Source organism: Somniosus microcephalus, chromosome 12 (genome assembly GCF_052327205.1).
Source record: "Somniosus microcephalus isolate GS21.2 chromosome 12, FLI_Smic_1.0, whole genome shotgun sequence".
Taxonomy (NCBI): domain Eukaryota; kingdom Metazoa; phylum Chordata; class Chondrichthyes; order Squaliformes; family Somniosidae; genus Somniosus; species Somniosus microcephalus.
In genome coordinates, this window is record NC_140998.1 from 7,860,936 (window position 1) to 7,885,628 (window position 24,693).

General features: G+C 47.3%; 1 protein-coding gene across 1 annotated transcript in view; it reads left to right on the forward strand.

Moving 5' to 3' along the window:
• LOC147109011 (uncharacterized) overlaps positions 1–24,693 on the forward strand; it is a 552,618-nt gene that overhangs the window by 200,150 nt on the left and 327,775 nt on the right. Inside the window, exons 30-32 of the mRNA XM_086002569.1 lie at positions 2,166–2,425; positions 4,354–4,522; positions 18,508–18,663. Coding sequence (XP_085858695.1) covers positions 2,166–2,425; positions 4,354–4,522; positions 18,508–18,663 — 585 coding nt within the window. The remainder of the gene's footprint in view (positions 1–2,165; positions 2,426–4,353; positions 4,523–18,507; positions 18,664–24,693) is intronic.

Consider the following 24,693-nt stretch of genomic DNA (forward strand, 5'->3'; position numbering starts at 1 on the left):
CACAGGCCAGTGAACAGGTACAAACCGCGCCAACACAGGCCAGTGAACAGGTACAAACCACGCCAACACAGGCCAGTGAACAGGTACAAACCACACCAACACGGGCCAGTGAACAGGTACAAACCACACCAACACAGGCCAGTGAACAGGTACAAACCACACCAACACAGGCCAGTGAACAGGTACAAACCACACCAACACAGGCCAGTGAACAGGTACAAACCACACCAACACAGGCCAGTGAACAGGTACAAACCACACCAACACAGGACAGTGAGCAGGTGCAAACCACACCAACACAGGCCAGTGAACAGGTAGAAACCACACCAACACAGGCTAGTGAACAGGTACAAACCACACCAACACAGGCCAGTGAACAGGTACAAACCGCGCCAACACGGGCCAGTGAACAGGTACAAACCACACCAACACAGGCCAGTGAACAGCTGCAAACCGTGCCAACACAGGCCAGGGAACAGGTACAAACCACACCAACACAGGCCAGTGAACAGGCACAAACCACACCAACACAGGCTAGTGAACAGGTACAAACCACACCAACACAGGCCAGTGAACAGGTACAAACCACACCAACACAGGCCAGTGAACAGGTAGAAACCACACCAACACAGGCTAGTGAACAGGTACAAACCACGCCAACACAGGCCAGTGAACAGGTACAAACCACACCAACACAGGCCAATGAACAGCTACAAACCACACCAACACAGGCTAGTGAACAGGTACAAACCACACCAACAGAGGCCAGTGAACAGGTACAAACCACACCAACACAGGCCAGTGAACAGGTACGAACCACACCAACACTGGCCAGTGAACAGGTACAAACCACACCAACACAGGCCAGTGAACAGGTACAATCCACACCAACACAGGCCAGTGAACAGTTACAAACCACACCAACACAGGCCAGTGAACAGTTACAAACCACACCAACACAGGCCAGTGAACAGATACAAACCGCGCCAATACAGGCCAGTGAACAGGTACAAACCACACCAACACAGGCCAGTGAACAGGTACAAACCACACCAACACAGGCCAGTGAACAGGTACAAACCACACCAACACAGGCCAGCGAACAGGTACAAACCACACCAACACAGGCCAGTGAACAGGTACAAACCACACCAACACAGGCCAGTGAACAGGTACAAACCACACCAACACAGGCCAGTGAACAGGTACAAACCGCGCCAACACAGGCCAGTGAACAGGTACAAACCGCACCAACACAGGCCAGTGAACAGGTACAAACCGCGCCAACACAGGCCAGTGAACAGGTACAAACCGCACCAACACAGGCCAGTGAACAGGTACAAACCACACCAACACAGGCCAGTGAACAGGTACAAACCACACCAACACAGGCCAGTGAACAGGTACAAACCACACCAACACAGGCCAGTGAACAGGTACAAACCGCGCCAACACAGGCCAGTGAACAGGTACAAACCGCACCAACACAGGCCAGTGAACAGGTACAAACCGCGCCAACACAGGCCAGTGAACAGGTACAAACCGCACCAACACAGGCCAGTGAACAGGTACAAACCACACCAACACAGGCCAGTGAACAGGTACAAACCACACCAACACAGGCCAGTGAGCAGGTACAAACCACACCAGCACAGGCCAGTGAGCAGGTACAAACCACACCAGCTCAGGCCAGTCTCTGGAGTGGAATTTGAACCCACAACTTTCTGACACAGAGGCAAGTGTTCTACCCACTGAGCCATGGCTGACGACGTTCTAGGCTGACTCTCCAGTGCAGTACTGAGGGGGTGCTGCACTGTCGGAGGTGCCATCTTTCGGATGAGATGTTAAACCGAGGCCACGTCTGCCCTCTCAGGTGGATGTAAAATATCCCACGGCCACTATTTCAAAGCAGAGCAGGGGAGTTCTTCCCCGTGTCCAGGCCAATATTTATCCCTCAATCAACATCACTAAAAACAGATGATCTGGTCATTATCACGGTGCTGTTTGCGGGAGCTTGCTGTGCGCACATTGGGTGCCGCGTTTCCTACATTACAACAGTGACTACATTTCAAAAGTTCTTCATTGGCTGTAAAGATGCTTTGGGATGTCCTGAGGTTGTGAAAGGCGCTATAGAAATGCAAGAGCTTTCCTTCTTTCACCTTTAGATTGATCGAGCGACCATCGTTCTGGACCATCTGCAGGATGACTTGCCGGACGGCCCAAGGGAACAAGCTACAAAGGCCGAGCTCCTGGACCTGCAGGACTACGTCATTCGATATGATGATGACCTGAGACACCAACAGTCGGCTCTGGCCGTTCTGGTCCGGCGGGTGACCAATGTCCTCGGCGTGCAGGATGCCTCCGATCCAACTCCGGCCACACCTGTCCTGCAGGAGCTGCGAGCGATGGAAGACAGATGCCGGAGGTGAGTGAGGAAAGGCCCAGGCTGCATCCGCGGCCTGTGCTGAGATAGCTGATCTCACACCTGGTGTGTGTGGTACTGAGCCCCCACACACAGCAGGAAAGGCCCAGGCTCCACCCCCGGCCTGTGCTGAGTTCGCTGATCCCAGGTGTGGTGGTACTGAGCCCCCACACACACAGCAGGAAAGGCCCAGGCTCCACCCCCGGCCTGTGCCGAGTTCGCTGATCCCAGGTGTGGTGGTACTGAGCCCCCACACACACAGCAGGAAAGGCCCAGGCTCCACCCCTGGCCTGTGCCGAGTTCGCTGATCCCAGGTGTGGTGGTACTGAGCCCCACACACTCAGCAGGAAAGCCCCAGGCTCCACCCCCGGCCTGTGCCAAGTTCGCTGATCCCAGGTGTGGTGGTACTGAGCTCCCACACACTCAGCAGGAAAGGCCCAGGCTCCACCCCCGGCCTGTGCCGAGTTCGCTGATCCCAGGTGTGGTGGTACTGAGCTCCCACACACTCAGCAGGAAAGGCCCAGGCTCCACCCCCGGCCTGTGCCGAGTTCGCTGATCCCAGGTGTGGTGGTACTGAGCCCCACACACACAGCAGGAAAGGCCCAGGCTCCACCCCCGGCCTGTGCTGAGATAGCTGATCCCAGGTGTGGTGGTACTGAGCCCCACACACTCAGCAGGAAAGGCCCAGGCTCCACCCCCGGCCTGTGCCGAGTTCGCTGATCCCAGGTGTGGTGGTACTGAGCTCCCACACACTCAGCAGGAAAGGCCCAGGCTCCACCCCCGGCCTGTGCCGAGTTCGCTGATCCCAGGTGTGGTGGTACTGAGCTCCCACACACTCAGCAGGAAAGGCCCAGGCTCCAGCCCCGGCCTGTGCCGAGTTCGCTGATCCCAGGTGTGGTGGTACTGAGCCCCACACACACAGCAGGAAAGGCCCAGGCTCCACCCCCGGCCTGTGCTGAGATAGCTGATCCCAGGTGTGGTGGTACTGAGCCCCACACACTCAGCAGGAAAGGCCCAGGCTCCACCCCCGGCCTGTGCCGAGTTCGCTGATCCCAGGTGTGGTGGTACTGAGCCCCACACACACAGCAGGAAAGGCCCAGGCTCCACCCCCGGCCTGTGCCGAGTTCGCTGATCCCAGGTGTGGTGGTACTGAGCCCCACACACACAGCAGGAAAGGCCCAGGCTTCACCCCGGCCTGTGCCGAGTTCGCTGATCCCAGGTGTGGTGGTACTGAGCCCCACACACACAGCAGGAAAGGCCCAGGCTCCACCCCCGGGTGGTGATTTGGGGCGGGGACCCAATTAGCCTCAGTGCCCTTGGTGTACAGTACCAGCTGTGATGCGCCCATGGTACAATGGCCTGTCAATCCTCACAGTCTGGCCCTGTGGCAGGGGTTATTCTCCTAATTTTCACTACCAGTAGAGCAGACTGCAGCCCCTGTGCTGGCTCGGACAGCAAAGGGCCACTTTGTAAGACCCCCTCTCACCCTAAATCTGGCCCTCACTTTGCAAACTGTTTTTGCCCCCTGCTTGCTCTCTGTTCCCCCTCCTTGCCAGCAATTGCAGCTCCTTTCCTTTTGTAAGCAATCCAATCCGAGTGCAACAGTCTGATCCTGTGCAGACTGCCTTCAGTGGTTATGTTGAGACTGGGCTTGTTTATTCCCTGTCTAATTGGAAAGGGATTAAGGTCCTTATTATGTGTGTTGGCAGCGAGCGGAGGAGGGGACTCATTCACTCATTACTGACAGGCAAAGACCATCTGTTACACAAGGAACAGCCTCGCTGCCTCACCCCGATAACAGGGTCTCCCTCGCTCCCTCAACCCCCCGGGGCTCATGCGCTGACCTGAACTCAGAAATGGCACAAGTGTGTGAGCTCGCACTCTGAACTCCTGGAGCCTCTGCCGTTCAACGGGGCACTTTGTTTTCGCAGCCTGGCGCAGAAGATCGGGAACAGTCGGAGGGGCATTGAGGAGGAGGTGCGAGAGTGGGAGAAAACACTCCAAGACATCAACGGGATCGGGGATTGGCTGCAGCAAGCAGTGACTCAGCTAGAGAGCACGGGCTTGGACAGCGGTGGAGGGCCAGAGGCGAGACTGGAGGTAAAAACAGGCAGCGCATGTTCAGGGACTGAGTTACATGGCAGGGATCTAATCGAGGGGTTCGGGGGGTTTATATATAGAATAACAGATACCCGGGAGTGAGTTACATGGCAGGGATCTAATCGAGGGTTTCGGGGGGTTTATATATAGAATAACAGATACCCGGGAGTGAGTTACAGGCTGGAATCTAATCGAGGGTTTCGGGGGGTTTATATATAGAATAACAGATACCCGGGAGTGAGTTACAGGCTGGAATCTAATCGAGCGGTTCGGGGGGGTTTATATATAGAATAACAGATACCCGGGAGTGAGTTACAGGCTGGAATCTAATCGAGGGTTTCGGAGGGTTTATATACAGAATAACAGATACCCGGGAGTGAGTTACACGCTGGAATCTAATCGAGGGGTTCGGGGGGTTTATATATAGAATAACAGATACCTGAGAGTGAGTTACAGGCTGGAATCTAATCGATGGGTTCGGGGGGTTTATATATAGAATAACAGATACCCGGGAGTGAGTTACAGGCTGGAATCTAATCGAGGGGCTCGGATGGTTTATATATAGAATAACGGATACACGGGAGTGAGTTACAGGCTGGAAACTAATTGAGGGGTTCGGGGGGGTTTATATATAGAATAACAGATACCCGGGAGTGAGTTACAGGCAGGGATCTAATCGAGGGTTTCGGGGGGTTTATATACAGAATAACAGATACCCGGGAGTGAGTTACAGGCTGGAATCTAATCGAGGGGTTCGGGGGGTTTATATTATAGAATAACAGATACCCGAGAGTGAGTTACAGGCTGGAATCTAATTGAGGGGTTCGGGGGGTTTATATATAGAATAACAGATACCCGGGAGTGAGTTACAGGCTGGAATCTAATCGAGGGGTTCGGATGGTTTATACATTAACAGATACCCGGGAGTGAGTTACAGGCTGGAATCTAATCGAGGGGTTCGGGGGGGTTTATATATAGAATAACGGATACCCGGGAGTGAGTTACAGGCTGGAATCTAATCGGGGGGTTCGGGGGGTTTATATATAGAATAACAGATACCCGGGAGTGAGTTACAGGCTGGAATCTAATCGAGGGGTTCGGGGGGTTTATATATAGAATAACAGATACCCGGGAGTGAGTTACAGGCTGGAATCTAATCGAGGAGTTTGGGTGTTTATATATAGAATAACGGATACCCGGGAGTGAGTTACAGGCTGGAATCTAATTGAGGGGTTCGGGTGGTTTATATACAGAATAACAGATACCCGGGAGTCAGTTACAGGCTGGAATCTAATCGATGGTTTCAGGGGTTTATGTATAGAATAACGGACACCCGGGAGTGAGTTACAGGCTGGAATCTAATCGAGGGGTTCGGGGGATTTATATATAGAATAACAGATACCCGGGAGTGAGTTACAGGCTGGAATCTAATCGAGGTGTACAGGGGGTTTATATATAGAATAACAGATACCCGGGAATGAGTTACAGGCTGGAATCTAATCCAGGGGTTCGGGGGGTTTATATATAGAATAGCAGATACCCGGGAGTGAGTTACAGGCTGGAATCTAATCGAGGGGTTTGGGGGGTTTATATATAGAATAACAGATACCCGGGAGTGAGTTACAGGCTGGAATCTAATCCAGGGGTTCGGGGGGTTTATATATAGAATAACAGATACCCGGGAGTGAGTTACAGGCTGGAATCTAATCGGGGGGTTCGGGGGGTTTATATAAAGAATAACAGATACCCGGGAGTGAGTTACAGGCTGGAATCTAATCGAGGGGTTCAGGGAGTTTATATATAGAATAACAGATACCCGGGAGTGAGTTACAGACTGGAATCTAATCGAGGGGTTCGGGGGATTTATATATAGAATAACAGATACCCGGGAGTGAGTTACAGGCTGGAATCTAATCGAGGTGTACAGGGGGTTTATATATAGAATAACAGATACCCGGGAATGAGTTACAGGCTGGAATCTAATCCAGGGGTTCGGGGGGTTTATATATAGAATAGCAGATACCCGGGAGTGAGTTACAGGCTGGAATCTAATCGAGGGGTTTGGGGGGTTTATATATAGAATAACAGATACCCGGGAGTGAGTTACAGGCTGGAATCTAATCCAGGGGTTCGGGGGGTTTATATATAGAATAACAGATACCCGGGAGTGAGTTACAGGCTGGAATCTAATCGAGGGGTTTGGGGGGTTTATATATAGAATAACAGATACCCGGGAGTGAGTTACAGGCTGGAATCTAATCCAGGGGTTCGGGGGGTTTATATATAGAATAACAGATACCCGGGAGTGAGTTACAGGCTGGAATCTAATCGGGGGGTTCGGGGGGTTTATATATAGAATAACAGATACCCGGGAGTGAGTTACAGGCTGGAATCTAATCGAGGGGTTCAGGGAGTTTATATATAGAATAACAGATACCCGGGAGTGAGTTACAGACTGGAATCTAATCGAGGGGTTCGGGGGGTTTATATATAGAATAACAGATACCCGGGAGTGAGTTACAGGCTGGAATCTAATCGAGGAGTTTGGGTGTTTATATATAGAATAACGGATACCCGGGAGTGAGTTACAGGCTGGAATCTAATTGAGGGGTTCGGGTGGTTTATATATAGAATAACAGATACCCGGGAGTCAATTACAGGCTGGAATCTAATCGAGGTGTACAGGGGGTTTATATATAGAATAACAGATACCCGGGAATGAGTTACAGGCTGGAATCTAATCCAGGGGTTCGGGGGGTTTATATATAGAGTAACAGATACTCAGGAGTGAGTTACAGGCTGGAATCTAATCGAGGGGTTCGGGGGGTTTATATATAGAATAACAGATACTCAGGAGTGAGTTACAGGCTGGAATCTAATTGAGGGGTTCGGGGGGTTTATATATAGAATAACAGATACCCGGGAGTGAGTTACAGGCTGGAATCTAATCGAGGGGTTTGGGGGGTTTATATATAGAATAACAGATACCCGGGAGTGAGTTACAGGCTGGAATCTAATCCAGGGGTTCGGGGGGTTTATATATAGAATAACAGATACCCGGGAGTGAGTTACAGGCTGGAATCTAATCGAGGGGTTCAGGGGGTTTATATATAGAATAACAGATACCCGGGAGTGAGTTACAGACTGGAATCTAATCGAGGGGTTCGGGGGGTTTATATATAGAATAACAGATACCCGGGAGTGAGTTACAGACTGGAATCTAATCCAGGGGTTCGGGGGGTTTATATATAGAATAACAGATACCCGGGAGTGAGTTACAGGCTGGAATCTAATCGAGGGGTTCGGGGGGTTTATATATAGAATAACAGATACCCGGGAGTGAGTTACAGGCTGGAATCTAATCGAGGAGTTTGGGTGTTTATATATAGAATAACGGATACCCGGGAGTGAGTTACAGGCTGGAATCTAATTGAGGGGTTCGGGTGGTTTATATACAGAATAACAGATACCCGGGAGTCAGTTACAGGCTGGAATCTAATCGATGGTTTCAGGGGTTTATGTATAGAATAACGGACACCCGGGAGTGAGTTACAGGCTGGAATCTAATCGAGGGGTTCGGGGGATTTATATATAGAATAACAGATACCCGGGAGTGAGTTACAGGCTGGAATCTAATCGAGGTGTACAGGGGGTTTATATATAGAATAACAGATACCCGGGAATGAGTTACAGGCTGGAATCTAATCCAGGGGTTCGGGGGGTTTATATATAGAATAGCAGATACCCGGGAGTGAGTTACAGGCTGGAATCTAATCGAGGGGTTTGGGGGGTTTATATATAGAATAACAGATACCCGGGAGTGAGTTACAGGCTGGAATCTAATCCAGGGGTTCGGGGGGTTTATATATAGAATAACAGATACCCGGGAGTGAGTTACAGGCTGGAATCTAATCGGGGGGTTCGGGGGGTTTATATATAGAATAACAGATACCCGGGAGTGAGTTACAGGCTGGAATCTAATCGAGGGGTTCAGGGAGTTTATATATAGAATAACAGATACCCGGGAGTGAGTTACAGGCTGGAATCTAATCGAGGGGTTCGGGGGATTTATATATAGAATAACAGATACCCGGGAGTGAGTTACAGGCTGGAATCTAATCGAGGTGTACAGGGGGTTTATATATAGAATAACAGATACCCGGGAATGAGTTACAGGCTGGAATCTAATCCAGGGGTTCGGGGGGTTTATATATAGAATAGCAGATACCCGGGAGTGAGTTACAGGCTGGAATCTAATCGAGGGGTTTGGGGGGTTTATATATAGAATAACAGATACCCGGGAGTGAGTTACAGGCTGGAATCTAATCCAGGGGTTCGGGGGGTTTATATATAGAATAACAGATACCCGGGAGTGAGTTACAGGCTGGAATCTAATCGAGGGGTTTGGGGGGTTTATATATAGAATAACAGATACCCGGGAGTGAGTTACAGGCTGGAATCTAATCCAGGGGTTCGGGGGGTTTATATATAGAATAACAGATACCCGGGAGTGAGTTACAGGCTGGAATCTAATCGGGGGGTTCGGGGGGTTTATATATAGAATAACAGATACCCGGGAGTGAGTTACAGGCTGGAATCTAATCGAGGGGTTCAGGGAGTTTATATATAGAATAACAGATACCCGGGAGTGAGTTACAGACTGGAATCTAATCGAGGGGTTCGGGGGGTTTATATATAGAATAACAGATACCCGGGAGTGAGTTACAGGCTGGAATCTAATCGAGGAGTTTGGGTGTTTATATATAGAATAACGGATACCCGGGAGTGAGTTACAGGCTGGAATCTAATTGAGGGGTTCGGGTGGTTTATATATAGAATAACAGATACCCGGGAGTCAATTACAGGCTGGAATCTAATCGAGGTGTACAGGGGGTTTATATATAGAATAACAGATACCCGGGAATGAGTTACAGGCTGGAATCTAATCCAGGGGTTCGGGGGGTTTATATATAGAGTAACAGATACTCAGGAGTGAGTTACAGGCTGGAATCTAATCGAGGGGTTCGGGGGGTTTATATATAGAATAACAGATACTCAGGAGTGAGTTACAGGCTGGAATCTAATTGAGGGGTTCGGGGGGTTTATATATAGAATAACAGATACCCGGGAGTGAGTTACAGGCTGGAATCTAATCGAGGGGTTTGGGGGGTTTATATATAGAATAACAGATACCCGGGAGTGAGTTACAGGCTGGAATCTAATCCAGGGGTTCGGGGGGTTTATATATAGAATAACAGATACCCGGGAGTGAGTTACAGGCTGGAATCTAATCGAGGGGTTCAGGGGGTTTATATATAGAATAACAGATACCCGGGAGTGAGTTACAGACTGGAATCTAATCGAGGGGTTCGGGGGGTTTATATATAGAATAACAGATACCCGGGAGTGAGTTACAGACTGGAATCTAATCCAGGGGTTCGGGGGGTTTATATATAGAATAACAGATACCCGGGAGTGAGTTACAGGCTGGAATCTAATCGAGGGATTCAGGGGGTTTATATATAGAATAACAGATACCCGGGAGTGAGTTACAGACTGGAATCTAATCCAGGGGTTCAGGGGGTTTATATATAGAATAACAGATACCCGGGAGTGAGTTACAGGCTGGAATCTAAACAAGGGGTTCGGGGGCCTTATATATAGAATAACAGATACCCGGGAGTGAGTTACATGGCAGGGATCTAATCGAGGGGTTCGAGGGGTTTATATATAGAAGAACAGATACCCGGGAGTGAGTTACAGGCTGGAATCTAATCGAGTGGTTTGCGGGGGGGGGGGGGGTTATATACAGAATTATAGATACCCTGGAGTGAGTTACAGGTTGGAATCTAACCAAGGGGTTCGGGGGGTTCATATATATAGAATAACAGATACCCGGGAGTGAGTGACAGGCTGGAATCTAATCGAGAGGTTCGGGGGTGCTTTATATATAGAATAACAGATACCCGGGAGTGAGTTACAGGCTGGAATCTAATCGAGGGGTTCGGGGGGGTTTATATATAGAATAACAGATACCCGAAAGTGAGTTACAGGCTGGAATCTAATCGAGGGGTTCGGGGGGTTTATATATAGAATAACAGATACCTGGGAGTGAGTTACAGACTGGGATCTAATCGAGGGGTTCGGTGGGGTTTATATACAGAATAACAGATATCCGGGAGTGAGTTACAGGCTGGAATCTAATCGAGGGGTTCGGGGGGTTTATATATAGAATAACAGATACTCGGGAGTGAGTTACAGGCTAGAATCTAATCAAGGGGTTCGGGGGGTTTATATATAGAATAACAGATACCCGGGAGTGAGTTACAGGCTGGAATCTAATCGAGGGGTTTTGGGGGGGGCGTTTATATATAGAATTACAGATACCCTGGAGTGAGCTACAGGCTGGAATCTAATCGAGGGGTTCAGGGGGGGTTTATAAATAGAATAACAGATACCCGGGAGTGAATTACAGGCTGGAATTTAATCGAGAGGTTCGAGGGTTTATATATAGAATAAAATACCCGGGAGTGAGTTACAGGCTGGAATCTAATCGAGGGGTTCGAGAGGTTTATATATAGAATAACAGATACCTGGGAGTGAGTTACAGGCTGGAATCTAATCGAGGGGTTCGGGAGGTTTATATATAGAATAACAGATACCCTGGAGTGAGTTACAGGCTGGAATCTAATCAAGGGGTTCGGGGGGTTTATATATAGAATAACAGATACCCGGGAGTGAGTTACAGGCTGGAATCTAATCGTGGGGTTCGGGGGGTTTATATATAGAATAACAGATACCCGGGAGTGAGTTACAGGCTGGAATCTAATCGAGGGGTTCGGGGGGGTTTATATATAGAATAACAGATACCCGGGAGTGAGTTACAGACTGGGATGTAATCGAGGGTTTCGGTGGGGTTTATATACAGAATAACAGATACACGGGAGTGAGTTACAGGCTGGAATCTAATCGAGGGGTTCTGGGGTTTATATATAGAGTAACATATACCCAGGAGTGAGTTACATAAGAACATAAGAAGTAGGAGCAGGAGTAGGCCATATGGCCCCTCGGGCCTGCTCCGCCATTCAATAGGATCATGGCTGATCCGAACCTAGACTCACGTCCACTTCCCTGCCCTCTCCCCGTAACCCCTTATTCCCTTTTCAGCCAGGAAACTGTCTATCTCCGTTTTAAATTTATTTAATGTCGCAGCTTCCACAGCTCTCTGAGGTAGCAAATTCCATAGATTTACTACCCTCTGAGTGAAGAAGTTTCTCCTCATCTCAGTTTTGAAAGGGCAGCCCCTTATTCTAAGATTATGCCCCCTAGTTCTAGTCTCACCCATCAGTGGAAACATCCTCACCGCATCCACCCGATCAAGCCCCCTCACAATCTTATATGTTTCGATAAGATCGCCTCTCATTCTTCTGAATTCCAATGAGTAGAGGCCCAACCTACTCAACCTTTTCTTAAATATGGAAACCAAAACTGCACGCAGTATTCCAGGTGTGGCCTCACCAGTACCCTGTATAACTGCAGCAAGACTTCCCTGCTTTTATACTCCATCCCCCTTGCAATAAAAGCCAAGATTCCATTGGCCTTCCTGATCACCTGCTGTACCTGCATACTAACCTCCTGTGTTTCATGCACCAGGACCCCCAGATCCCTTTGTACTGGAGCACTTTGCAGTTTCTCTCCATTTAGATAATAATAACTTGCTCTTTGATTTTTTCTGCCAAAGTGCATAACCTCACACTTTCCAACATTATATTCCATCTGCCAAATTTCTGCCCACTCACTTAGCCTGTCTACGTCCTTTTGCAGGTTTTTTATGTCCTCCTCACTCACTGCTTTCCCTCCCATCTTTGTATCGTCGGCAAACTTGGATATGTTGCACTCGGTCCCGTCCTCCAAATCGTTAATATAGATTGTAAAGAGTTGGGGTCCCAGCACTGACCCCTGCGGAACACCACTAGTTACTGATTGCCAACCCGAGAATGAACCATTTATCCCAACTCTCTGTTTTCTGTTAGATAGCCAATCTTCCACCCATGCCAGTATATTGCCCCCAATCCCGTGATTTTTTATCTTGTGCAGTAATCTTTTGTGTGGCACCTTGTCAAATGCCCTTTGGAAGTCCAAATACACCACATCCACTGGTTGCCCTTTATCCACCCTGTTTGTTACGTCCTCAAAGAATTCGAGCAAATTTGTCAAACATGACTTCCCCTTCGTAAAACCATGCTACTCTGTCCGATTAAATTATGCTTATCCAAATATCCTGTTACTGCTTCCTTAATAATGGACTCCAACATTTTACCAACCACAGATGTTAGGCTAACTGGTCTATAGTTTCCAGCCTTTTGTCTGCCTCCCTTTTTAAATAAGGGCGTTACATTAGCAGTTTTCCAATCTGTTGGGACCTTTCCTGAATCCAGGGAGTTTTGGAAAATTACAGGAAACTTTCGATTAACCGGCCACTAAATAACCGGAGCGCTCTATCCACCGGCAAAATTCAGGAGTCGGTTCAGATAACTTTTTTTACTTTTAGTTACTTTTTTTACTCCATTTGTGGCTGTGCAAGCGTGTAGCTGAAGCTGTTGCTAAGCTACAGAGATGCTTGCAACTTGTGCCGATTGTTTTGAAGCAGCAACAGGGTTTGTTGCTTTATACGGAGCTCTGAGCTCCGTATCTTTTACTATAGCGTTCGGTTATCCGGCATTGTTGATGGACCGGCACCAGTTTGGCCCCGTCCGTGCCGGATACCACTAATGCATCCACAATCCCTACCGCTACTTCTCTCAAGACCCTAGGATGTAATCCATCAGGTCCAGGGGATTTATCCGCCTTAAGTCCCATTATTTTACCGAGTACCACCTCCTTAGTGATTTTAATCGTGTTTAGCTCCTCCCCCCCCATAGCCCCCTGTTTGTCCAGTGTTGGGATATTTTTAGTGTCCTCTACTGTAAAGACTGATACAAAATATTTGTTCAGTGTTGTTGCCATCTCCATGTTCCCCACCACTAACTTCCCGGTCTCGTCCTCTAAGGGACCAACATTCACTTTAGCCACCCTTTTTCTTTTTATATAACTGTAGAAACTCTTGCTATCTGTTTTTATATTTTTTGCTAGTTTACTTTCATAATCTATCTTCCCTTTCTTAATTAATATTTTAGTTATTCTTTGCTGGCTTTTAAATGCTTCCCAATCATCTATCCTCCCACTAGATTTGGCTACTTTATATGCCCTTGTTTTCAGTCAGATACTATCCTTTATTACTTTACTTAGCCACGGATGTCTGTCTTTTCTTTTACGCTCCTTTTTCCTCACTGGAATATATTTTTCTTGAAAGTTGTGAAATATCTCCTTGAATGTACACCACTGCTCATGTACCATCTTACACTTTAATCTATTTTCCCAATCCACTTTAGTCAACTCTGCTCTCATACCTTCATAGTCTCCTTTATTTAAGCTTAGTACGCTGGTTTGAGATCCAACTCTCTCACCCTCCAACTGAATTTGGAATTCAACCATGTTATGGTCACTCATTCCAAGGGGATCCTTTACTAGGACATTTTTTATTAATCCTGTCTCATTACACAGGACCAGATCTAAGATTGCCTGGCGCCTGGTTGGTTCAGTTACATACTGCTCAAGGAACCTGTCCCTAATGCACTCTATGAACTCTTCCTCAAGGCTGCCCTGCCCAATTTGATTTGTCCAGTCAATATGAAAGTTAAAATCCCCCATGATTATAGATGTTCCCTTATTACAAGCCCCAACTATTTCCTGATTTATACTCCGACCAACAGAGTTGCAACTGTTAGGAGGTCTATAGACTACGCCCACTAGTGACTTTTTCCCCTTATTATTCCTTATCTCCACCCAAACTGTTTCACTATCCTGATCCTTTGACCCAATATCATTTCTCACTATTGCAGTGATTCCATCCTTTATTAACATAGCCACGCCACCTCCCTTTCCTTCCTGTCTGTCCTTCCTAATTGTCAAATACCCCATTATGTTTAGTTCCCAGTCATGGCAACCTTGCAGCCATGTTTCTGTAATGGCCACCAGATCATACTCATGTGTAGTTATTTGTACCGTCAACTCGTCTATTTTGTTACGAATGCTGCGTGCATTCAGATAAAGAACTTTAAAATATGTTTTGTGACAATTTATTCCTGCTTTTACCCCCTTTACTACTCTACCTTTATCTTTATACATTCTGTCCCTTCCTGACACGCTCTGGTTTTTAATTCCCCCACTGCTACCTTGCTCTATTGCCTTCTCCGCTGACATTTTTATTTTTCGCTCTCTTGAAACCGCCCCCCCACTAATTAGTTTAAAGCCCTCTTTACAGCCCTAGTTATTCGATTCGCCAGGATTCAAGTCCCAGCACTGGCCAAGTGAAGTCCGTCCCAACGGAACAGCTCTCTCCCGTCCCAGTACTGATGCCAGTGTCCCAAGAAGCAAAACCCATTTCTCCCACACCAGTCTTTGAGCCACGCATTTAACTCTCTAATTTTATTTACCCTAGCCAAATTTGCTCGTGGCTCGGGTAGTAATCCAGAGATTATTACCCTTGTGGTTCTGCTTTTTAATTTGGCCCCTAGCTGCTCATACTCCCTCAGCAGAACCTCTTTCCTTGTCCTATCTATGTCGTTGGTACCAACATGGACCACGACAACTGGATCCTCCCCCTCCCACTCCAAGTTTCTCTCCAGCCCAGAAGGGATGTCCTTAACCCTGGCACCGGGCAGGCAACACAGCCTTCGGGACTCTCGCTCTCGGCTGAAGAACCCTATCTATCCCCCTAATGATACTATCCCCTACCACTACAACATTTCTTTTTACTCCCCCCACTTGAATGGCCCCTCGTTCCACGGTGCTGTGGCCAGGTTGCTCATCCTCCCTGCAGTCCCTGTTCCTGCCCTCACAGGGAGTAAGAGCCTCGAACCTGTTGGACAAGAGCAAGGGCTGCGGCTCCTCCAACACTACCTCCTGGATCCCCGTACCTGCCTCACTCATAGTCACATCCTCCTGTCCCTGACCACGGAATACATCTGAATTAGTTAATCTAATTGGTGTGACTACTTCCTGGAACACAGAGTCCAGGTAACTCTCCCCCTCCCTGATGTGTCGCAGTGTTTGCAGCTCGTACTCCAGCTCATCAACACGGAGCTGGAGTTCCTCGAGCAGCCAACACTTACTGCAAATGTGATCACCGTGAGCATCAATGGTGTCCACCAGCTCCAACATATTGCAGCAGTAACATATCACCTGCTCTGCCATTCTATGTAATTAATTAAATTTATTATTATTATTTTTAAATACCCTCTGCCCCGATTCTAGATGTTGAATATCACACCTCTATTTAATTGAACTTACCAACTTATAAAGGTTTAAAAGGGAAGGAAAAGTACTCACTAACCAGCCAATCACCTACCAGCTTGGCTGTGATGTCACTTTTGAATTCTGACCTCCCTTTGGAATGTTGCCTGTGGAGCCTGCCTCACCTTGCTGCTCCGACTCGACACCCTCTGCTGCTCCCGGCTGTCTCGACTGGGCCTCGCCTCGCTGCTCCGCCTCCGCGATGTGTGCTAATCCTGAGACTGGCAGGAAAAACAAGACAAAAGCAAAACAAAAACAGCACCTCACACCCTACTTACCCTAACTCTTTCACTTACCCAAACTCTCAAAAGGCACTCTCTGCTGCTAGCACTCCGTGCTGCTTGCACTAACATTGGTCTTTTTATACTGTTTGTTTGCAGCCAAATTAGATTACAGGCTGGAATCTAATCGAGGGGTTCGGGAGGTTTATATATAGAATAACAGATACCCGGGAGTGAGTTACAGGCTGGAATCTAATCGAGGGGTTCGGGGGGGGGTTATATATAGCATAACAGCTACCCGAGAGTGAGTTACAGACTGGAATCTAATCGAAGGGTTCGGGGGGTTTATATATAGAATAACAGATACCCGGGAGTGAGTTACAGGCTGGGATCTAATTGAGGGGTTCGGAGGATGTATATATAGAATAACAGATACCCGGGAGTGAGTTACAGGCTGGGATCTAATTGAGGTGCTCGGACGGTGTATATATAGAATAACATACCCGGGAGTGAGTTACAGGCTGGAATCTAATCGAAGGGTTCGGGAGGGTTTATATATAGAATAACAGTTACCCGGGAGTGAGTTACAGACTGGAATCTAATCGAGGGGTTCGGAGGGTGTATATATAGAATAACAGATACCCGGGAGTGAGTTACAGACTGGAATCTAATTGAGGGGTTCGGGGGGTTTATACATAGAATAACAGATACCCGGGAGTGAGTTACAGACTGGAATCTAATTGAGGGGTTCGGGGGGTTTATATATAGAATAACAGATACCCGGGAGTGAGTTACAGGCTGGGATCTAATTGAGGGGTTCGGGGGGTTTATATATAGAATAACAGATACCCGGGAGTGAGTTACAGGCTGGAATCTAATCGAGGGGTTCGGGGGGTTTATATATAGAATAACAGATACCCGGGAGTGAGTTACAGACTGGAATCTAATCGAGGGGTTCGGGGGGTTTATATATAGAATAACAGATACCCGGGAGTGAGTTACAGGCTGGAATCTAATCGAGGGGTTCGGGGGGTTTATATATAGAATAACAGATACCCGGGAGTGAGTTACAGACTGGAATCTAATCGAGGGGTTCGGGGGGTTTATATATAGAATAACAGATACCCGGGAGTGAGTTACAGGCTGGAATCTAATCGAGGGGTTCGGGGGGTTTATATATAGAATAACAGATACCCGGGAGTGAGTTACAGGCTGGAATCTAATCGAGGGGTTCGGGGGGTTTATATATAGAATAACAGATACCTGGGAGTGAGTTACAGACTGGAATCTAATCGAGGGGTTCGGGGGGTTTATATATAGAATAACAGATACCCGGGAGTGAGTTACAGACTGGAATCTAATCGAGGGGTTCGGGGGGTTTATATATAGAATAACAGATACCCGGGAGTGAGTTACAGACTGGAATCTAATCGAGGGGTTCGGGGGGTTTATATATAGAATAACAGATACCCGGGAGTGAGTTACAGACTGGAATCTAATCGAGGGGTTCGGGGGGTGTATATATAGAGTTACAAGCTGCGGAACGATTACTGATCCCTCCATTTCCCTGGTGGCTCGCTGATATGATGCACTGCAGAATTGGCAGTCTCTTGTAATTGGTCCCTGGGGCAGCTTACGTTTGGAAATGGATGGTCCTGAGATTGAAGATTGATTCCTTTTCGTGCAGCCGAGCTCGTGATTCCGGATTAGAGAGGAGCTGAATGTGCTGCTTTGTGCGGTTGAGGTGAAGTGGGGTGTGAGCAGGAGTCCTGTACCATTGAGGGTCGGTGCTTTGAATGGATCGACAAGGTGGAGGAGCTGCCTTGTGCATTTCAATCAAGCTCTTTTATTTTTGTTTATCCTGCTGCCTTTATCTTCAAATTCAATTCAAAATCATGAATGGTTTTGATAGAATAAATACAGAGAAACTGATACCAGTGGCAGGAGGGTTGGTAACCAGAGGACACCGATTTAAAATAAATGGCAAAAGAACCAGAGGGAGAAGTGGAGAGATATTTTTACGCAGCAAGTTTTTGTGATCTGGAATGCGCTGCCTGAAAGGGCGGTGGAAGCAGATTCAATTGTAACTTTCAAGAGGGAATTGGAGAAATACTTGAACAGTGGAAGATTTGCAGGTCTCTGGGGAAAGAGCAGGGGGAGTGGGACTAATTGGAGAGCTCTTTCACAGAGCCAGCAGAGGCACGATGGGCCGAATGGCCTCCTGCGCTGTATGTTTCTATGACTCTCCCGGGGCCAGCTCCCGGTTGCGGTGTCATGAGACTCCTGCGAGGTCCTAGAGTTGTCGCTCTGGGCGACGCAGCCCTGGCTCCTGTGCGGACTTCCAGACTGACTTCTTCATGTCGCCCGCAGGGACTCCGAGGCGCAGTGAGTGCCCGGCGACAGGAGATGGCGGAGATCAGTGGCCGGATGCAGAACAGGTACTCGGAGCGATACACCACCATCCCCGCAGAAATCGCCACTCGTATCCAGGAGACCAGCAGAGTGCTCGGAGACATGGAAGAGAAGGTGAGGCTTTAAAGAGATAAAGAACTTGCATTTCTATAGCGCCTTTCACCACCTCAGGACGTCCCAAAGCGCTTTACAGCCAATGGCCTACTTTTGAAGTGTAGTCAGTGTTGTAATGTAGGTAACACGGTAGCCAATCTGCGCACAGCAAGCTCCCACAAACAGCAATGAAATAAATGACCAGATAATCTGTTTTAATGATGTTGCTTGATGTTTTGCACTGGAGTGTCAGCCTGGATTATGTGTTCAAGTCTTTTGAGTGGGACTTGACCTTCTGACTCAGAGGCAAGATTTTTTCCTTAAAGCTTGGGATGTGGGCGCCGCTGTCAAGACCAGCATTTATTGCCCATCCCTAATTGCCCTCGAGAAGGTGGTGGTGAGCCACCTTCTTGAACCGCTGCAGTCCGTGTGGTGAAGGTACTCCCACAGTGCTGTTAGGGAGGGAGTTCCAGGATTTTGACCCAGCGACGATGAAGGATCGGCGATATACTTCTAAGTCAGGATGGTGTGTGACTTGGAGGGGAACTTGGAGGTGGTGGTGTTCCCATGCGCCTGCTGCCCTTGTCCTTCTAGGTGGAAGGGGTTGCGGGTTTGGGAGGTGCTGCTGAAGAAGCCTTGGCGAGTTGCTGCAGTGCATCTTGTAGATGGTACACACTGCAGCCACAGTGCACCGGTGTTGGAAGGAGTGAATGTTTAAGGTGGTGGATGGGGTGCCAATCAAACGGGCTGCTTTGTCCTGAATGATGTCGAGCTTCTTGAGTCTTGTTGGAGCTGCACTCAACCAGGCAAGTGCTACCACTGAGAGATGGCTGACATCTTACCATTGCACAATTTAAAATGTTTGCATCTATGAGATCCCTTTCATAGTTAGAGCCGATAACTGCACTGTTCTGGGTTGCTGAACTGATTTGAGCAGGAAGGACCAGTTCTCACAGAATCATCGAAATTTACAACACAGAAGGAGACCATTCGGCCCATCGTGTCTGTGCCGGCCGAAAAAGAGCTCTCCAGCCTAATCCCACTTTCCAGCTCTTGGTCCGTAGCTCTATAGGTTACGGCACTTCCAGTGCATATCCAAGTACTTTTTAAATGCGATGAGGGTTTCTGCCTCTACCACCCTTTCAGGCAGTGAGTTCCAGACCCCCACCACCCTCTGGGTGAAAGCATTTCTCCTCAACTCCCCTCTTAACCTCTGACCAATTACTTTAAATCTCTGCCCCCTGGTTATTGACCTCTCTGCTAAGGGAAATAGGTCCTTCCTATCCACTCTATCTTGGCCCCTCATAATTTTATACACCTCAATTAAATCTCCCCTCAGCCTTCTCTGTTCCAAAGAAAACAACCCCAGCCTCTCCAATCTTTCCTCATAGCTAAGATTCTCTACTCCCGGCAACATCCTCGTAAATCTCCTCTGTACCCTCTCTAGTGCAATCACATCCTTCCTGTAATGTGGTGACCAGAACTGTACGCAGTACAGGCTAGCTGTGGCCTAACTAGTGTTTTATACAGTTCAAGCATCACCTCCCTGCTCTTATATTCTATGTGTCAGCTAATAAAGGCAAGTATCCCTTATGCCTTCTTAACCACCTTATCTACCTGTCCTGCTACCTTCAGGGATCTGTAGACATGCTCTCCAAGGTCCCTGTTCCTCTACACTTCTCAGTATTCTACCATTAAGAACATAAGAACATAAGAAATAGGAGCAGGAGAAGGCCAATCGGCCCCTCGAGCCTGCTCCGCCATTTAATAAGATCATGGCTGATCTGATCCTAACCGCCAATCTACTATCACAGAACCATCTCCTGAATCTAACAGAATTAGACACACGAAATAGGAGCAGGATCAGGCTACACGGCCCCTGGGCCCGCTCCGCTACCCACAGGGCCATGTCCGATCCAAACCTAGACTCATGTCCAAATTCCTGCCCGCTCCCCGTAACCCTTAATTCCCTTTACTTCTAGGAAACTGTCTATTTCTGTTTTAAATTTATGTAATGATGTAGCTTCTACAGCTTTTTGGGGCAGCATATTCCATGGACCTACCACCCTGAGTGAAGTAGTTCCTCCTCATCTCAGTTTTGAAAGAGCAGCCCCTTATTCTAAGACTATGCCCCCTAGTTCTAGTTTCACCCATCATCAGGAACATCTTCCCCGCATCCACCCGATCCAACCCCTTCACAATCTTATATGTTTCAATAAGATCGCCTCTCATTCTTCTGAACTCCAATGAGTAGAGTCCCAATCTACTCAACCTCTCCTCATATGTCCATCCCCTCATCCCCGGGATTAACAAAGTGAACTTTCTTTGTACGGACTCGAGAGCAAGTATGCCTTTTCTTAAGTATGGACACCAAAACTGTATGCAGTATTCCAGGTGCAGTCTCACCAATACCTTGTACAACTGAAGCAATACCTCCCTATTTTTATATTCTATCCCCCTAGCAATGAAAGCCAACATTCCATTGGCCTTCTTAATCACTTGCTGCACCTGCATACTAACCTTTTGAGTTTTGTGCACCAGGACCCCCACATTCCTTTGTACTTCAGTACTTTCCAGTTTCTTGCCATTAAGATAATAACTTGCTCTACGATTTTTCCTGCCAAAGTGCATAACCTCACACTTTCCAGTATTGTATTCCATCTGCCAAATCTCTGCCCACTTACTTAGCCTGTCTATGTCCCCTTGCAGGTTTTTTATATCCTCCTCACTCACTACTTTCCCTCCCATCTTAGTATCATCTGCAAACTTTGATATGTTACACTCGGTCCCCTCCTCCAAATCGTTAATATAGATTGTAAAGAGTTGGGGACCCAGCACTGACCCCTGCGGAACACCACTAGTTACTGATTGCCAGTCTGAGAATGAACCATTTATCCCAACTCTCTGCCTTCTGTTAGATAGCCAATCCTCTATCCATGCCAGAATATTACCCCCAATCCCGTGATGTTTTATCTTAAGCAATAATCTTGTGTGGCACCTTGTCAAATGCCTTTTGGAAGTCTAAATACACTACGTCCACTGGTTCCCCTTTATCCACCCTATATGTTACTTCCTCAAAGAACTCCAGCAAATTTGTCAAACATGACTTCCCCTTCATAAAACCATGCTGACTTTGTCCTATTAAATTATGATTATCCAAATGTCCTGTTACTGTCTCCTTAATAATGGACTCCAAAATTTTACCTACCACAGATGTTAGGCTAACCAGTCTATAGTTTCCAGCCTTCTGTCTACTGCCCTTTTTAAATAAGGGTGTTACATTAGCAGTTTTCCAGTCTGCCGGGACCTTTGCCGAGTCCAGGGAGTTTTGGAAAATTATTACTAATGCATCCACAATCCCTACCGCCACTTCCCTCAAGACCCTAGGATGTAAGCCATCAGGTCCAGGTGATTTATCCGCCTTGAGTCCCATTATTTTACCGAGTACCACTTCCTTAGTGATTTTGATCGTGTTTAGCTCCTCCCCCCCGATAGCCCCCTGTTTGTCCAGTGTTGGGATATTCTTAGTGTCTTCTAATGTAAAGACTGATACAAAATATTCATTCAGTGTTTTTGCCATCTCCATATTTACCACCATTAATTTCCCGGTCTCATCCTCTAAGGGACCAACATTTACTTTAGCCACCCTTTTTCTTTTTATATAACTATAAAAACTCTTACTATCTGTTTTTATATTTTTTGCTAATTTACTTTCATAATCTATCTTCCCTTTCTTAATCAATCTTTTTGTTATTTTTTGCTGTCTTATAAAGTTTTCCCAATCCTCTATCCTCCCACTAGATTTGGCTACCTTATATGCCCTTGTTTTTAGTCGAATACTATCCTTAATTTCTTTACTTAGCCACGGATGGCTGTCTTTTCTTTTACACCCTTTTCTTCTCAGTGGAATATATATTTTTTGGAAGTTGTAAAATAACTCCTTAAATGTACACCACTGATCATGTATCGTCTTACCCTTTAATCTATTTTCCCAATCCACTACTCAATTCCGCTCTCATACCTTCATAGTCTCCTTTATTCAAGCTTAGCACGCTTGTTTGAGATCCAACCTTCTCACCCTCTAATTGAATATGGAATTCAACCATGTTATGGTCACTCATTCCAAGGGGATCCTTTACTAGGACATTTTTAATTAATCCTGTCTCGTTACACAGGACCAGATCTAAGGTTGCTTGTCCCCTGGTCGGTTCAGTTACATACTGCTCAAGAAACCCATCCCTAATACACTCAATGAACTCATCCTCAAGGCAGCCCTGCCCAATTTGATTTGTCCAATTAATATGATAGTTAAAATCCCCCATAATTATAGATGTTCCCTTATTACAAGCCTCAACTATTTCTTGATTGATACTCCGTCCAACAGAATTGCAACTGTTCGGAGGCATATAGACTACGCCCACTAGTGTTTTTTTCCCCTTATTATTCCTTATCTCCATCCAAACTGTTTCATTATCCTGATCTTTTGACCCAATATCATTTCTCTGTATTACAGTGATTCCTTCCTTTACTAACATAGCCACCCCACCTCCCCTTCCTTCCTGCCTGTCCTTCCTGATCGTTAAATAACCTGGTATGTTTAATTCCCAGGCATTGTCACCCTGCAGCCATGTTTCTGTAATGGCCACAAGATCATACCCATATGTAGTTATTTGTGCCATTAACTCGTCTATTTTGTTACGAATGCTACGTGCATTCAGATAGAGAACTTTCAAAGATGTTTTGTGACACTTAGTTCCTGCTTTTGCCCTTTTTATTACTTTACCTTTTACTCCATACCTTCTGCCCCTTCCTGACACGCTCTGGTTTTTAATTTCCCCACTGCTACCTAAGTCTATGACCTTCTCTGTTGTCATTTTTATTATTTGCTCTCTAGGCACCTCCCCCCGACTAGTTAGTTTAAAGCCCTCTCTACAGCCCCAGTTATATGATCCGCCAGGACTCTAGTCCCAGCACTGGCCAAGTGAAGCCCGTCCCAACGGAACAGCTCCCTCCTGCCCCAGTACTGGTGCCAGTGTCCCAGGAAGCAAAACCCATTTCTCCCACACCAGTCTTTGAGCCACGCATTTAACTCTCTAATTTTATTTGTCCTAGCCAAATTCGCTCGTGGCTCAGGTAATAATCCAGAGATTATTACCCTTGAGGTTCTGTTTTTTAATTTGACCCCTAGCTGCTCATACTCCTTTAACAGAACCGGCTTCCTAGTCCTATCTACGTCGTTTGTACCAACATGGACCACGACAACTGGATCCACCCCCTCCCACTGCAAGTTTCTTTCCAGCCCAGAGGAGATGTCCTTAACCCTGGCACCGGGTAGGCAACACAGCCTTCGGGACTCTCGCTCTCAGCTGCAGAGAACTCTATCTATCCCCCTAATAATACTATCCCCTACCACTACAACATTTCTATTTACTCCCCCCTCTTGAATGGCCCCCCGTTCAACGGTGCTGTGGCCAGGTTGCTCATCCTCCCTGCAGTCCCTGCTCCTGTCCCCACAGGGAGTAAGAACCTCGAACCTGTTGGACAAGAGCAAGCGCTGCGGCTCCTCCAGCTCTACCTCCGGGATCCCCGTACCTGCCTCACTCGTAGTCACACCGTCCTGTCCCTGACCATGGGCTACATCTGAATTGATTAACTTCATAGGTGTGACCACCTCCTGATACACAGAGTCCAGGTACTTCTCCCCCTCCCTGATGTGTCGCAGTGTCTGAAGCTCAGACTCCAGCTCATCAACACGGAGCTGGAGTTCCTGTAGCAGCAGACACTTGTCACAGACGTAATCACCGTGAGCCTGAATGGGGTCCACCGGCTCCCACATCTCGCAACAGTAACACATCACCTGCTCCATTCTATGTAATTAATTAAATTTTTTATTGTTAGTTATGGACACCCTCTGCCCGATTTTAGATGCTAGTAGCCCCTTTAATTAATTGGATTTAAATTAAATCAATCCCTCTAATTACACCAGTTAAATGGTTTACCAACAGTCACTCTGCACCAGAAAGGCCTTATTAACTACAACCCACAGAGTTA